Source organism: Pipistrellus kuhlii, unplaced genomic scaffold (genome assembly GCF_014108245.1).
Source record: "Pipistrellus kuhlii isolate mPipKuh1 unplaced genomic scaffold, mPipKuh1.p scaffold_m20_p_6, whole genome shotgun sequence".
NCBI classification, from domain to species: Eukaryota; Metazoa; Chordata; class Mammalia; order Chiroptera; family Vespertilionidae; genus Pipistrellus; species Pipistrellus kuhlii.
The window spans coordinates 3,377,589-3,391,093 of NW_023425562.1; the positions used below are offsets into that span (position 1 = coordinate 3,377,589).

The 13,505-nt window shown below is 43.1% G+C and overlaps 1 protein-coding gene across 3 annotated transcripts in view; it reads left to right on the forward strand.

Annotated features, from left to right (window-relative positions):
* Positions 1 to 284: 284 nt before the first annotated feature.
* Positions 285 to 13,505, forward strand: part of DSG1 (desmoglein 1) — a 31,520-nt gene continuing 18,299 nt past the window's right edge. For 2 of the 3 annotated variants that reach the window (XM_045574271.1, XM_036417565.2), the window contains exons 1-5: positions 285 to 418; positions 9,647 to 9,682; positions 9,964 to 10,095; positions 11,283 to 11,438; positions 13,131 to 13,275. In XM_045574271.1, coding sequence (XP_045430227.1) covers positions 374 to 418; positions 9,647 to 9,682; positions 9,964 to 10,095; positions 11,283 to 11,438; positions 13,131 to 13,275 — 514 coding nt within the window. In that variant the 5' untranslated portion in view covers positions 285 to 373. The remainder of the gene's footprint in view (positions 419 to 9,646; positions 9,683 to 9,963; positions 10,096 to 11,282; positions 11,439 to 13,130; positions 13,276 to 13,505) is intronic. The other variant, XM_045574270.1, reaches the window with a different exon arrangement.

The following is a 13,505-nucleotide window of genomic DNA, read 5'->3' on the forward strand; positions in this document are numbered from 1 at the left end:
TGGAAGCCCCTGCCAATGTGTAATCCCTCCTGCCTCTGCCTGCTCAGTGCCAGCCTCAGACAGACACCCTGCAGGGAGGAGCGAGCCATCCCTGTCCTCCCTGAGCAGCTGGGAGGAGGGTGTGTCCCGCAGCTTCTCCCTGCGAGCGATGATGATCTTGTCAAGCATTTTAGAGAGACCAGCCCAAGTTTTAGGGTGGGGATCCAGACTGGTTATACGTACCTGCGGCCCTTCTCCCAGCAAAGGCACAGACACCTCACAGCCTGCATGTAAGAACACCTACTGAGCAGTGATTTACCCCAGCCAGGCCAGCGGGAGGAAGGAGGCGGAGAGAGAAGAACCGGCAGGCTCCGGCCTGGATGTAAGAGCGGCGATGGGCTGGCACCTCGGGACCGCGGTGGCGCTGGTCACCCTTCTGGTGAGTGGCTTCTGCCCCAAACCCTGCGCGATGGTTCACGCTGCGGACCGGTGCGCACTTTTCGGAAAGTGCCAGTCGGCGTTATTTCTAGCCTAGACCGGTCAAAAGCGTGTTAATGACAAGGTGACTTTATGGGCCAGATTTTCAAACAGTGTTTCTCTCTTTAATTGAAGCCTGGAGAGCACAGTAAGGCGACAGTGTCAATCATCATCTGTCACCTCTGCCATGCAGCCTCTGCTGTCGCTCTGAGAAACACCGGCTGGGGGAGTCCCCCGCTCCCTCAGGGCCCTGTGCTGCTCAGATTCCCTCTCACAGCCACAGCGCAGGCCTGCCCCGGTTTCTAACGTGAACATTTTCTTCGTTCTTTTGGCATCTTTGCCGGTAGATTCACTAAAATATTTTGAACATAAAAATGGGATCCGAATACATTCAGATCATAGCTGTCTGTGACTGGCCTCACTATCCAGTTAGCCTCATCGGCTGTGAACGTGGCTGGCATCCGTATCTCTAATATCAAGACCCCACACTGCTTCACTCTGAATTTATTAAAAAATAAATTTTTACTTAAAAAATGACATTATGGGAGATTTAGAAATGACATAGTAGGGGACGGTAGGGCTATAATTAAGAAATAAGTATAATTACTACCATACTAGCTCTTGCTCATGGAAAATCACTAATGACTATGATACACAAGCTGTACATTGATGACCAGACAAATGGAATGAACTTACACGTTATTAGTTTTCTCTCGTTAAAGACAACCCTCAGCAGAACGCTAATGTGCTGCCTCAATTTCACCGAAGTCCAGCATTTCTGAATTGCAGTCTAACAGTAAGAGCAAGTGCCGCTTACATCACGATCCAATTTGGCAGGATGCGTGTGGTGCTGTGGTTCATATTTGTCTCTACTTGCTTAATTTTCAAACTGGATTGCTGGGTTTCATAATAACAAGTTAGATCTTTGGTTCAAAGTATGCTGGTTAGTTTGAGCTCAGTTTATTAATTAAGGTCTGTCACCATCGGTGGGTTTCACTGTAAGTGAGCATCAGTAAGCTGGGAGCATTAGTACAAGCTGCCATTTTTTTTTCTATGATTTTATGTCAAGTTGCCCTTTAAGCATGAGCTCTCTTCCATTGATGTTTGAATGGATCTTTAGGGTCAGGTGGTGTCACAGCGTGGGACGTGTCAGGGATTGCTGAGCGTTACGCAGTATGTCATTTGAACAGAGGAGCATTTGTACATTGTGAAATGATAAAATACTTTATTTTTCATTTCATAGGAATTTGGTCTATTAAGTCCTATGATACAGTTGATTCAAGGTTTACTCATTGAATAGCTTTCATTGAATCTGTGAGATATGTTATTTCATTATTTTATGATTATTTTTAATTAATTACATCCTATAAAGTTTCTTTAAACAGTCCCTTTCCAATTAGTCATTCTGCAGGGTCATGTATCATTTTATCCAAATGTGTACTTACTGACCCTTCTCTCCCTGGAGAGGCTTCTGGTCGTTTGTATTTTATTTGTTGAGTCTTGATAGTTTTCTTTTGTGTGGATTATTTGTTTATTCATTTATCTGTTTGGTTTTTGCCATATTTTACTTTCGAATCAACGAAGTTTCTCATATGCCTTATAAAAATTATGTTTCAAAGTACTTATTCTATGGTGAATTAAAATGCTTCACTTTTACATTATTATAACACTTTTATAAAACGCTTCGCTTTCTGAGGTTTGCAAAAATTACGATTCATTTTTGCTACTGGTTTCACCAGATAGTTCAGATAAATGTCCTTTGGAGTTATGCCGTCTGTGTTTGCTTTGAAATACTCTTTTTCTGAAAATTAACCACCACCATAGTCAATGCTTCCATCACCTGTCTGCTGGCCTCGCTGTGAATGTTTGCTCTTACAAAAGGAAGAAGGAAGGGAGGAAGGAGGAGGGAGGTGGGAGGGGGGAGGGAGGAGGAAAGGAAAGAGGGAGGGAGTAAAGGAAGTAGGAGGGAGGGAGGGAAGGAGGGAGGGAGGCAGAGGAAGAAAAGAGCAGGGGGAAGGGAGGGAGGGAGAGAGGAAGGAAGGAAGGAAGGAAGGAAGGAAGGAAGGAAGGAAGGAAGGAAGGAAGGAAGGAAGGAAGGAAGGAAGGAAGGAAAGAAATTCTGTAAAGTCTTCCACGTTGATAAGTGAGAGCCTGCGAAGGGAGCCCAGTTGGACGTTCTGAAAGGCCTAAGACATGGGGACTGTGGTGTCTTTAATGCGAGTCCACGTGAGAGCTGACAGCCATGTTTGCCAGCATGCTGTGCCGTCTGCTCAGTGCACCGAAGGGACAGGCCTTGTGAGTTAGCGGTGAGCTCTGGAGAGTGACGACGAAGAGCCTGCTCTGACAGCGACCAACATTGCTACAGGGTGACGCCATTCTGTAGCCAGTCTCTGGGACAGACAAGAGCTTACACCTGTTATAGCATGGCGAGCCAAATAAATGTTATTGGCTCTGCATTTATTTTTCTTTCCTCTCTGTTTCCATAATATCAGTGTGTGGAGGAGTATTCTAGGCCAGAGAACAATGTTACCCGTGCACCAGTGTAAGAAGTCTCTTAGGACAGTTGTAGCCATGGTATGAGGTATGGCACTGTCACTGTGGGGAAGCAAACCGGAACCAGGAGAGTGTTTATAGTCCCAGTGATTTCTAAACATTACTTGTAGCTTTGGCGGCTCCAATCAATGCACTTTCAAGGTGTCTTTTCCTTTAAAGGCCAACTTCTACGGCAACGAACGCAAATCAGCCATTCTTTATGCCAAGAATGATCCTGTTTCTCAGGCACGTCACATTAGCCTCGCTCTGTGGTGGGCAAACTGCGGCTTGCCAGCCACGTGGCTCTTTGGTCCCTTGAGTGTGGCTCTTCCACAAAATACCACAGCCTGGGCGAGTCTATTTTGAAGAAGGCATTAGAAGTTTAAGTTTAAAAAATGTGGCTCTCCAAAGAAGTTTCAGTTGTTGTGCTGTGGATATTTGGCTCTGTGGGCTGATGAGTTTGCCGACCTCTGGCCTACCTTCTTCTCTTTCCATGGTTAATATTTCATCTAAAAAAAACAACCCTGCAACCACCTGATAAACTAAGTCCACTCTTTCAACTTAGCGGAAGGTATTTAGGATTAAGTAGGCATTTATCTAAGTATTTCTCAGAACTCACGAGAAAATACACAAAAAATAATAGAGGGGTGGGCAAAAGTAGGTTTGCAGTTGTATGCGAAACAGTTTATTCTTGTATTGTTATTTATTCATTATTGTATTGTTTATTTGTATCACAACTGTAAGCCTACTTTTGCCCACCCTTGCATACGCTTTATTACATAGTCCATCAGCTTGTGTGACCTGGACACCTTCAATCCCCATAACTGCTTCCTGGTGCGAGCATAGGGGAGAGCTGGCACACTCTCAGACTGGCCAGAACACACGCAAACAGGGGCGTCCTTACGCCTTCTTGAGCACAGATTACGACGACGATGCTTATTACAGATATTAGCATTTCAATAAACTTTTTTCTAGAACATGAAGAGGTGTTTCTGCTCGCCTGTTTAGGTAACATTTACAAACTGGATTGAACAAGACCATTGCCATTTACACAGCGCTCTCAACTGCAGGTTGTGGACACATTCGGGACCAGAACTCCCTTCGCCTTAGGCAAAGGGGCGGGCACATGTCTCACCATTTAATTGGCTTTGGTTGCCACCCAGTGAACATGTCGCCATGCCTGGGTTAGGCAACAGAGAAGCCCAACAATGCCGCCTTGGATTTGAAGGCCGGGCCCCTCAGGGCCAGGAGAGGCCATTCCACTGGCTCCTGAGTCCAGCAGAGCAGCCTGCTGTCCAGCCCCTGCTCTCTGGCAGCTCTCTGCCCTGCACATTCCCAGGGGGCATGGTCCCCTGTCCAGGAGGCACTGCCTGGGTGGGACCGGTGCCACTGGGCTGGCAGCTGGACGGCCACGCTGGGCCACGGGGAACTCCCTTCCAGAAGGCTGGGCACGCCGCCCCCGCTGACTATGCTGGGCATGCAAGTTCCTCTAGTGGCCTCCGACAGGGCCAAGTGGTTTAAATGCCAGGGGCTGCTGATCCTGCCCTCAACTGGCCTGGGGGAACAGAGCTCTGTGCTTCATCCCTGTCCACCAGGAAGCCACATCTCACCCACGATGGCGGCTGCTGCTCCTAACGCTCCCTGGCTGTGTGCGGGGCAGGCAGCTTCTGGCTCACTGGCTTTGCTCGCATGCCAGAGGGCACCAGGGGTGTCTGATCTCACAGCGTGGAGGCATCGGAAGGGAATTTGGGGACAGTTTCTATTTCCCTTCCCTCACACACTCCAAAAACATGTCTAGGTATTAAACATGGAAATGATCATGGTGAGGTTCCCTAGCACTTTCTCAAAGGTGTGTTATTACATTTATTTTACATTTCATCTAAGGCTTACTTACCATAAGGTCTTATTGCAGCCTTGGATCCACATAATACACATTCAATATTTATTTGTCAAACAAAATGAACCAGTGAACAAATAAAATAATTCAACCTACTCAGAAGTCAACGCCTGACCGGTAGCTTTCGTGCAAGTACAAAAGACAAAAGAGGACTTTTTTTTAACAGAAGCAAATTGTTATAAGTCACAAATTCATTGTTGTGGCCGCGATAAGAGTTAAATACATTAGAACTTGATGCTTAACAAAAACTGCCAAGTAACTGGAAGACCAACTCACAAGTATGAAATGGAAGAGGTTTACCTTGAAAAAATTATAAATTACTACTTTCAAGGCCATTTTGTTATATACAAAGAAATGTAAAATTCAGTATTAAAATGGGTTTAATTAGAGAATCATTAAAATTAGCATCAATTTTGTATTCTGTGGTCATTGGTGGTGGTGGTGGTGGTATGTGTGTGTGTGTGTGTGTGTGTGTGTGTGTGTGTGTGTGTGTTTGGTTGTTTTATTTGTATTTGGATTGGCTTCTAAATTAGAGATGAAGGGAAGAGTCACTGAGGATTCACTTCAAGTGACTTCTTTATCACTCTTAGAGTTTGGGGATTAAAAAAAGACTTTAGTCTCACATACAAATGAGGAAGCTGAGGCACAGAATGGCTGAGTGACTTACCCCAATGCCCATATCCAGTGGGCAAGAGAGCTGAGATGTGCTCAGTTAGCCTGACAGCCCTGTATTCATCTCTAATAAATCTCCTTCACAGCCTTCCCAGAATGTATTCCCAAATTCAGAACCCAAACCACTCCCCCAATTACCCGAAAAATGGTCTCACCTTACTGGAGGGACAGGGTCTGGACCATCCAGTATGATGTCCTTCAATTTCCCTCTCCTTTTTAATCTCCATCTCTCCACTCTTCCCCAGCCTGTCTCTAGAGTCCTTTCTTTCTGCCGACCCCCTCCTGGCCATCACAATACCTCCATGCAATGCTTTCTCAACCTTTCCTGCTGCAACCCACACTATCCTCCTCTCCCCTTTCTCAGCCTTCAAAAATCCGCATCTCCCTCTCCCCAAACATCTCCTGGGACACCGTCTAACTCTGCTACTGCTTCTATTTCCTCACACCACCAAATCTCTCCCAAAAGAGTGGCACCTTTATGTTCTCTTCTCTATCCTGTCAGTCAGGGAGAGCTTGTTCCACCCAACTGAAGGCTTTCTCCTGAAGGTCACAGAAAACCTGAGGATTTTCTCAGGATTCACTCTGTTCACCTTTTTTTATATCATCATCGGACACATGTGCACACTCTATGTCTTTCAGTTCTGCCTTCCTTTGGTAACCATGGCATTGCATTAGAGTTTCCTCCTATTTAGTTGGCCACTTCTTTTCTATCTCGTTTGCTGTTTCTTGTTTATTGTCATTGTTCCCCGACGTGTAAATATAGGAATTCCCCTGGTTTCACCCTCAGCCTCGGGCTGATGCTTTGCTGTATTCTCTACTTTAGGGATCTCAAATTCTCCCACGATTGAAACCATCTCACATGAACAGGTGTCTCTCAAATCTGAGTATCAGGCCAGAACTATTGTTCATGGTGCTGACACATATTTCAGTAGCTGAACATCTTCCCTGGGCATATCTCTAGCATCTGGGTTTGTTCTAACCTGCCAGATCCTGCTTCTGCCTTGCTCCTGATCTCCAGGTTTCCAGCTGCCCCCGCCCGAGACTCATCCCTCCCTTCACGCCCACATCCCACCTTTTCTCCACCCCCGTGGATTTCAATCAAGCAGTGTCTCTCCTTTGATCTTTCCCAGTCTCTTCCCACCACCACTGCTGCTCCTTATCTCTGAGCTGATTTGATGCAGAAACTCAACTGCTCCTGGCCTATAATGGCTGCCTCCCATCAATTGCTGTCAGTGATCTTTAAATTCACAATTTTATCATCCATTTCCCATGACCAAGAAACCTGAATATTTTCCTATTGCACACAGGGATTTGGTGTTAGAATTAGAAAGATAACTGTATATAATCCAGGCAACTCCTGTCATTTTATGAATGAGAATTTAGGAAGCACATTGAAAGTTTTCTGACTGTACCAAATGCTCTTTTTATCTCTTTATTTTGCCTTCCAAAGTCAAAGAGGGACTATGTTTCAGAGATTACTTTAGACTGAGCAAAAGGCAATATGGTTATGTCCACACAACATATTTTTAAGCAGACCCAGCAGTTTTTAATTACTAATCTAATTAAGAGCCTGCCTGTACGGTGAAACCTGCTTGGTCTTCTGCCTAAGCTGCATCTCGTGGGAAAAATAATGACCCAGCTTCTTCAAGTCGGAAGGTTAGTCATCTGGCCAGCTCTCCAAAGCAAACAGCGGCACCAACACTTCATGGGGGAGGAAGTGCCAGACAGATAACAGGTGCACACTCAATCGGCAGCTATGAAGAAATGGCAGGCAAATAAGGTGCCCCACACCCCCACCCAGCACCCACAAACGAGAGGACCAAGTGCTCATGAGTTCAAGGTAGCAAGGAGCACACAGCTGCGTTAGCATGGGCTCATCCCCACGCCCAAGTCAGATTCTACAGTGCCATTTCAGTTCCTTCTCCAAACCACGTGGGCCATTTACTTTTCTTACACACATACACACACACACCAGTATCACTATTATTGTTGTTATTATTGTATGTAATATGAGATTAGATTCCTAATCACAAGAATAATATGAGATTAAAATCAGGATTTTTTTTTTAATTATCAAAATTGTAATGGCAGTCATCTATAGTATATTATATTTTATTTACGTGAAATAGGCTATCTTGCACTTAATTGTAAATACCACATCTAAGCACAAATTTAGACTGAATTGTATTAGATTGTATTTAGCCATAAATTAATATGGAAATCTTGGTTTTCTTCAGCTGTAAAGTGAAGATTATTATAGTATTGACCATGTGTACTTGTGAAGATGCAATGCATGGGTTTCTTTAAACATGTTGTCTAGTATTTAGTTATCATTTAGGGAATTGCAATGGTGATAATGATCATTATTAACATTAAATATATTCCATGAGTATGTAACTCCTATAATAAAAATATTATCATTTTAAATTACTCATATTAACCATAATATAAAGTTTCTTGAATTATCAATTATGATTATTTTAAAAAATTTAAACAATAAAATTATATTTTTAATTTAATGGTGAAATTAAAATTCACTATAAAAAGTAATTTACTATATTTTGAAATTACTATTATGTATCAGTATTTTTTTTAATGCAAACCATAATTTTATTTCATTAGTAACACAGATAAAGCCTGTTTGCAGTAACAGTTTTCACACTTTGCAAGTCTAACAAAAGTGCAAGGAAGAATTAAAAATGCCCTATTTAGGCAGAACTATGAACTAAAGATTCAAGCTGTATTAACTAATTCTAAGCGCAATTTAAAACTTAATAAATGCAAACTAGCCTTCAAATTCACACCTAAGTTTTAGGCAAGTGTTTACAAGGACTTAAGTATGTTGATATATTACGTATATTACATAAGTGTTTGTGTTTTTACTAGCACCACGCTCTAACCAACTGAGCTAACCGGCCAACTAAGTGTTTGTGTTTTTAGACATGCTTTTGGTGTTTAGAGAAAAGTAAGTTAAATTGCCCGGTTTTATCTGGACAAACCATTCGCAAAGATCCGGCCAGCCGAGCCGGGCCTGCAGCCTCTGCCTGACTCACTCGCTGATGCAGAGGATGGCGATGAGGCCGCCTGCCCAGCTGTTCCCCAGAACCCTCTCCGGCCATGGAAGGGGTGTTTACTGTTCGCACCCTCTGCTGTCCAGGGCGAACAGTAAAACACCCAACATGAGCTCACTTTTTACACAGAGAGCACGGTTTGCTTCTATTTTAGAACTGCATGGTCTCACTAGAGGCCCAGCACGCGGCTGAAATCGCATGAGGAGGCACCGCGGGGACCCGGGACCCACCTGAGCCGCGCAGTGCCAGCCGCGTGGTGCCCGCTGGGGGGAGGCAGGCGCTCCTTGTGGTGTCTCCTCCGGACCCCAGCCCAGCCTCCCCACGGCCCCTGGGGCTGGGGCAGCACGCAGGCCCCTCCTGAGCGGTTGTGAGGCCCGGTTCATGAGCATATTCCCTGTGTGTATATAGAAAGATTTTCACCCAAGTACAAAACTCACCATCTTAAGATTTTCAAGAATAACAGAAAAGCATCCATTTAGAATTGGACTGTGAGGAAGCAAATGTTTCGGAAGCTCTCTGGGTACTTTCTGCTTCGTATTCTTTCTTCCCCCCAAAACCTTTTCTCCTGTTTCCACCTGTGACCACTCAGATGCTAACACTGTAGTCAAAACTTTTAGTGTCATAACTTATTGTTGAATATCTCCATCTCTTCAGGCATAAGATTGACTAAGATTGACCAAGTTTCCAACCCTCAATCCCACTGGCTTATAGCTTCAAATGTCCTAGCTCATATGATTGCAAGTATCTGCAAAGGATAGAATTTTTTTTTTAAATGTTAAAAATAAAAGTAACTAAAAAGAAGGAGAAGAAGAAGAAGAAGAAGAAGAGCAAAATTGAAAAGTAAAAACCAAAAGGAAAAGAATCCTTAAGATCATTATCAGACCTGAGAGATAAGCCTGGTATCCAGACTGAGGAAATAATTTTAATGACGCAGACTTGACTTTTTAGTGATTTGATAACATAAACTGTAAAGCATTTGGTTAAAAATTAATTATTGTATTTATTTTATTTTTTATAGGTGTTGGTGGAAGTTAACAGTGAATTTCGAATCCAGGTAACATATAGCAAATTTACTTTTTCAAATTAAAAACAAAGAAAATGCTTTGGGAGTAACAACATATCCCTGTGCCTCAACCCCCCCCCCCCAAAAAAAAAAATCACCTTTATAAGTAAAGTTAGTGTTATGCTCAAGTTAACGAAGTATCAACATTACCAATCTTCCCAATGAAGCACCCTTTCTGCCATTACAATGACCCCTCCCTCCCACAGACTCTTTAGTGGACTGTGGGTTCCGAGTAGAAAGTAACGGTACCATTCCTTTCCCTGCCATTCAAGGTCAGAGATCCCAGCGCTAAGAATGGCACCATCAGGTGGCACTCCATCAAGAGGCACAAGCGCGAGTGGATCAAGTTCGCTGCGGCCTGCCGTGAAGGTGAAGACAACTCCAAGAGGAACCCCATCGCCAAAGTGAGTGCCAACCCCCAGCGCAGCAACTCGACAGCCAAAATGGGTGGCGTTCATGTTTCCAAAGAACTTGCCCTTTGCGTGGTTTAAGAACATATCTCACTGAGAAGTCATGAGAGAAGACAGAATAATGGTCATTCAGATCATGAAAGTTGAAGCCATTAAAGAGATAAATTAATAAATGTAGGTGCTCATGTAGATGGTTAAACATTGACTCGCCTTACTGATGAAATTAATACAGAATCATGTGTTGTCCCAGACTCTGGATTTTAAAAATATAGTGCGTTACCACTCATCATATTTACAGGAACAATTTCAACATGTGCTCTCTCTACCTCACAATCTGTTTGAATTAAATTCTACTTTTGGCTTGTTTATGAACACTCACAATGTACCTTTTTTTCAAAAAAAAAATTATCCTTTTACTTTCCCTTACATGTCTTTATATACACAACACACACACACACACACACACACACACACAGAAGGACATTCAGAAACACAATTCACTCATATACAAGTGCATATCCCTCCACAGACAAACATAACACTTCCACTTAGATACACACAGAGACACTCCCCCTACAATACTTTATTTCAACAAAATCCTGGGTTTCTCCAACCATTTCTTTGAGGTGCTCTCTTTACTTTTCTGCTAATACTACCTCCAATTTCAGAATCAAGAGCTTTCCTATGTAGTCAGGTATCTTTTGTTACCCACTTAAGTCCACCTCAACCTTCACATTTGAAATGGCAGATCACAGTTATATAATGACAACATTGACCAGCTCCTCAAGAGAACAAGGAGTTCTCTACTCTAGACCGATACCAGCACAGAACCTGAAAATAATACCACCAAACTGTAAATGCTGAATGAATGAATAAATGAATGAATGCATTCACGAATGATGATTGCATAGACTTAGACATATTAGGGTGTTATTTTACTTTTTTATGATTTGGTAAAAATATAATTGAATGTCTTACATTACATTATCAGTTACCACTAAAAAATACTAGCACTATAACCATACCACTATCTGGGAAAATGAGTCTCTACTTCCAGAATTTCCCCCCAGATAACTGGGATATCAGGACGGTCAATAACTCTTGAAAAAGACAGCTACTACATATGAAACATAACAGATTTTTTTTTCCATCCTGTAATTTCACTTGTGCTCTTTCTGCAGATTCATTCAGATTGTGCTGCAAACCAGCAAGTTACATATCGCATCTCTGGAGTAGGAATTGATCAACCACCGTATGGAGTCTTCATTATCAATCAGAAAACTGGTGAAATTAACATCACATCCATAGTTGACCGAGAAGTCACCCCGTTTTTCATTGTAAGTGGGTACCGGGCCAGTGTATATGTTCAGGCCTAAATTCTTCGGAGACTATCTTGAGCTCAGATAATACTTGATTTGATTTCAAGAGTCTCAGTAGTAGGCATTTTTTGGTTGCCTCTTAATTCATGAGCAACTATGACCCCAGAGACACCCAGGGAAGACGGAGAGACAGAGCGGTGTCTCGCATGAGCGCCTGAGGAAAAATGCTAGCCTGTGATCTGGCCCCACTGGCTTCTACAATATTTGCTACAAGGAAAAGTGCTCAGCGTCTACTTTTTGTCTTTAATTCAGTTGGGAACGTTGGTCCCCTCAGTACCTAGGGGTGATTCTGTAGGTGCCAGGGAGCCTTCCTGAGTGAGCATGCGTGCTCAAGATCCCTGAGCACAGATCGGGCCTTGGAAAGACTTCAGTTCCTCCTTACCTGACTCTTCCTCTCTCCTCTCGAGCTGACCCACTTACTCTCCCCACCCTTCACCTCATTTCTATTTTAAGCAGCTGACCTCATGACCACCTTCATTACAAAAATCTGAGGCTCTTCACCACAGACTCCTACAATTCATTCTCTCCGCCTGCTCAGAAATGTTCCGAAAGCAAGATGCCTTTTCTGTTTTCTCCAATGTATCTCAGGAGTTCCCGTTGTCCCATAATTACCTAGCTCCTCAAGAGCCTTCTGGTACCCACTCGTTTTTTCATGTCTCTTCTGCTGTCCTGTGAGTTGCTCCCATCACGGTCAACACTTGTTAATACTTAAAATTAAAAATGAGAAAATAGGTGCTAGCTGGGTAGCTTAGTTGCTAGGCATCATCCTGATAAACACCAAGGACCTCAGTTTCCTTCCCGTCAGGTCTCTCTCTCTTCCTTCCTTCCTTTATCTCTCTAAAGTCAATAAATAAAACTGTTATAAAAAATAAAGGGCCACCTGTCTAGATCTTGTAACCTCTTCTATTAGAACACTGTCGATCCATATCCAAAAATACCTCCAGTACTCATCTGTTTGCTGCTTTCACTCATATTGCTTGTCTGTATTCCCAAGACTATTTTAATTCCTTAGTCTTCTATTCCTGCCTTATTTCCCACAATGTTCTCCATCAAACTCTCTAACTCAGCATGCCAGCCTATTTGCTTTGGTGAAAGCATAATGGTTTTCTAAATGAAATATGCCAAAATAGGTAAAATAGTACACATTAGTTAATGTATATGTCTGGTAATAGTAACAATGGCACAAACACCTATACAGCCCCCACCTAGCTTATGAATGCTACATTTCTTGGAAGCCCCCACGTGACTCTCCTTTACCACAGCCTCAACCCCCCACAGCCCCTCTTCCCAATTCCAAACAATGCATGTTCTTCCCTTTGCTTCTTCCCTTAATGAATTCCTTTGCCGGGAACACCCTGCAATCCCCAGCTTGAAAACCTCTTTTAAGACTGATCTCAGTCACTAAACCCCCTATGATGTCATACTATTGTTGCTCATCCTTTGTAACTGATCGTGTTACCTTTCCTTAAGTGGTATTTTGAGTACAGGTGTGCCACCCTTATTGATTATAAGTGCTGCTGTGCTTACACTCCAGCAGGAAATAAAGTCTTATTCTTCTTTTAGCTATACAGTGCCTAGTAGAGCGTCCAAACAAAGCAAAAACTCAGTATGCGTTGCATCATGTAATTATTCCTTTTTTTCTCCTTCTAGATCTACTGCCGGGCTCTGAACTCACAGGGCCAGGATTTAGAGAGGCCCCTGGAGCTCCGAGTGCGGGTACTGGATATAAACGACAACCCTCCAGTATTTTCTATGTCTAGTTTCCTAGGACAAATAGAAGAAAATTCTAATGCAAGTAAGTAGTCGACTTTCTGAAGTAAATGAGAATATATGGGCTTCCAGATCATTCTTAACAGCCTGTCTGCTAGAAGCTAAATTATGTCCATTCACCACCCTACCTATCTAAGAGGTAATTCTAGAAAAGCAAGCAGAAGAGAGAGGCATGGGAAGACTCCATCAAGGTTTCCCTTCCGCTGCGAAAGCAGCTTCGGTTGGTCACAGGCAACAGGCAGTGAGAGGAATTCT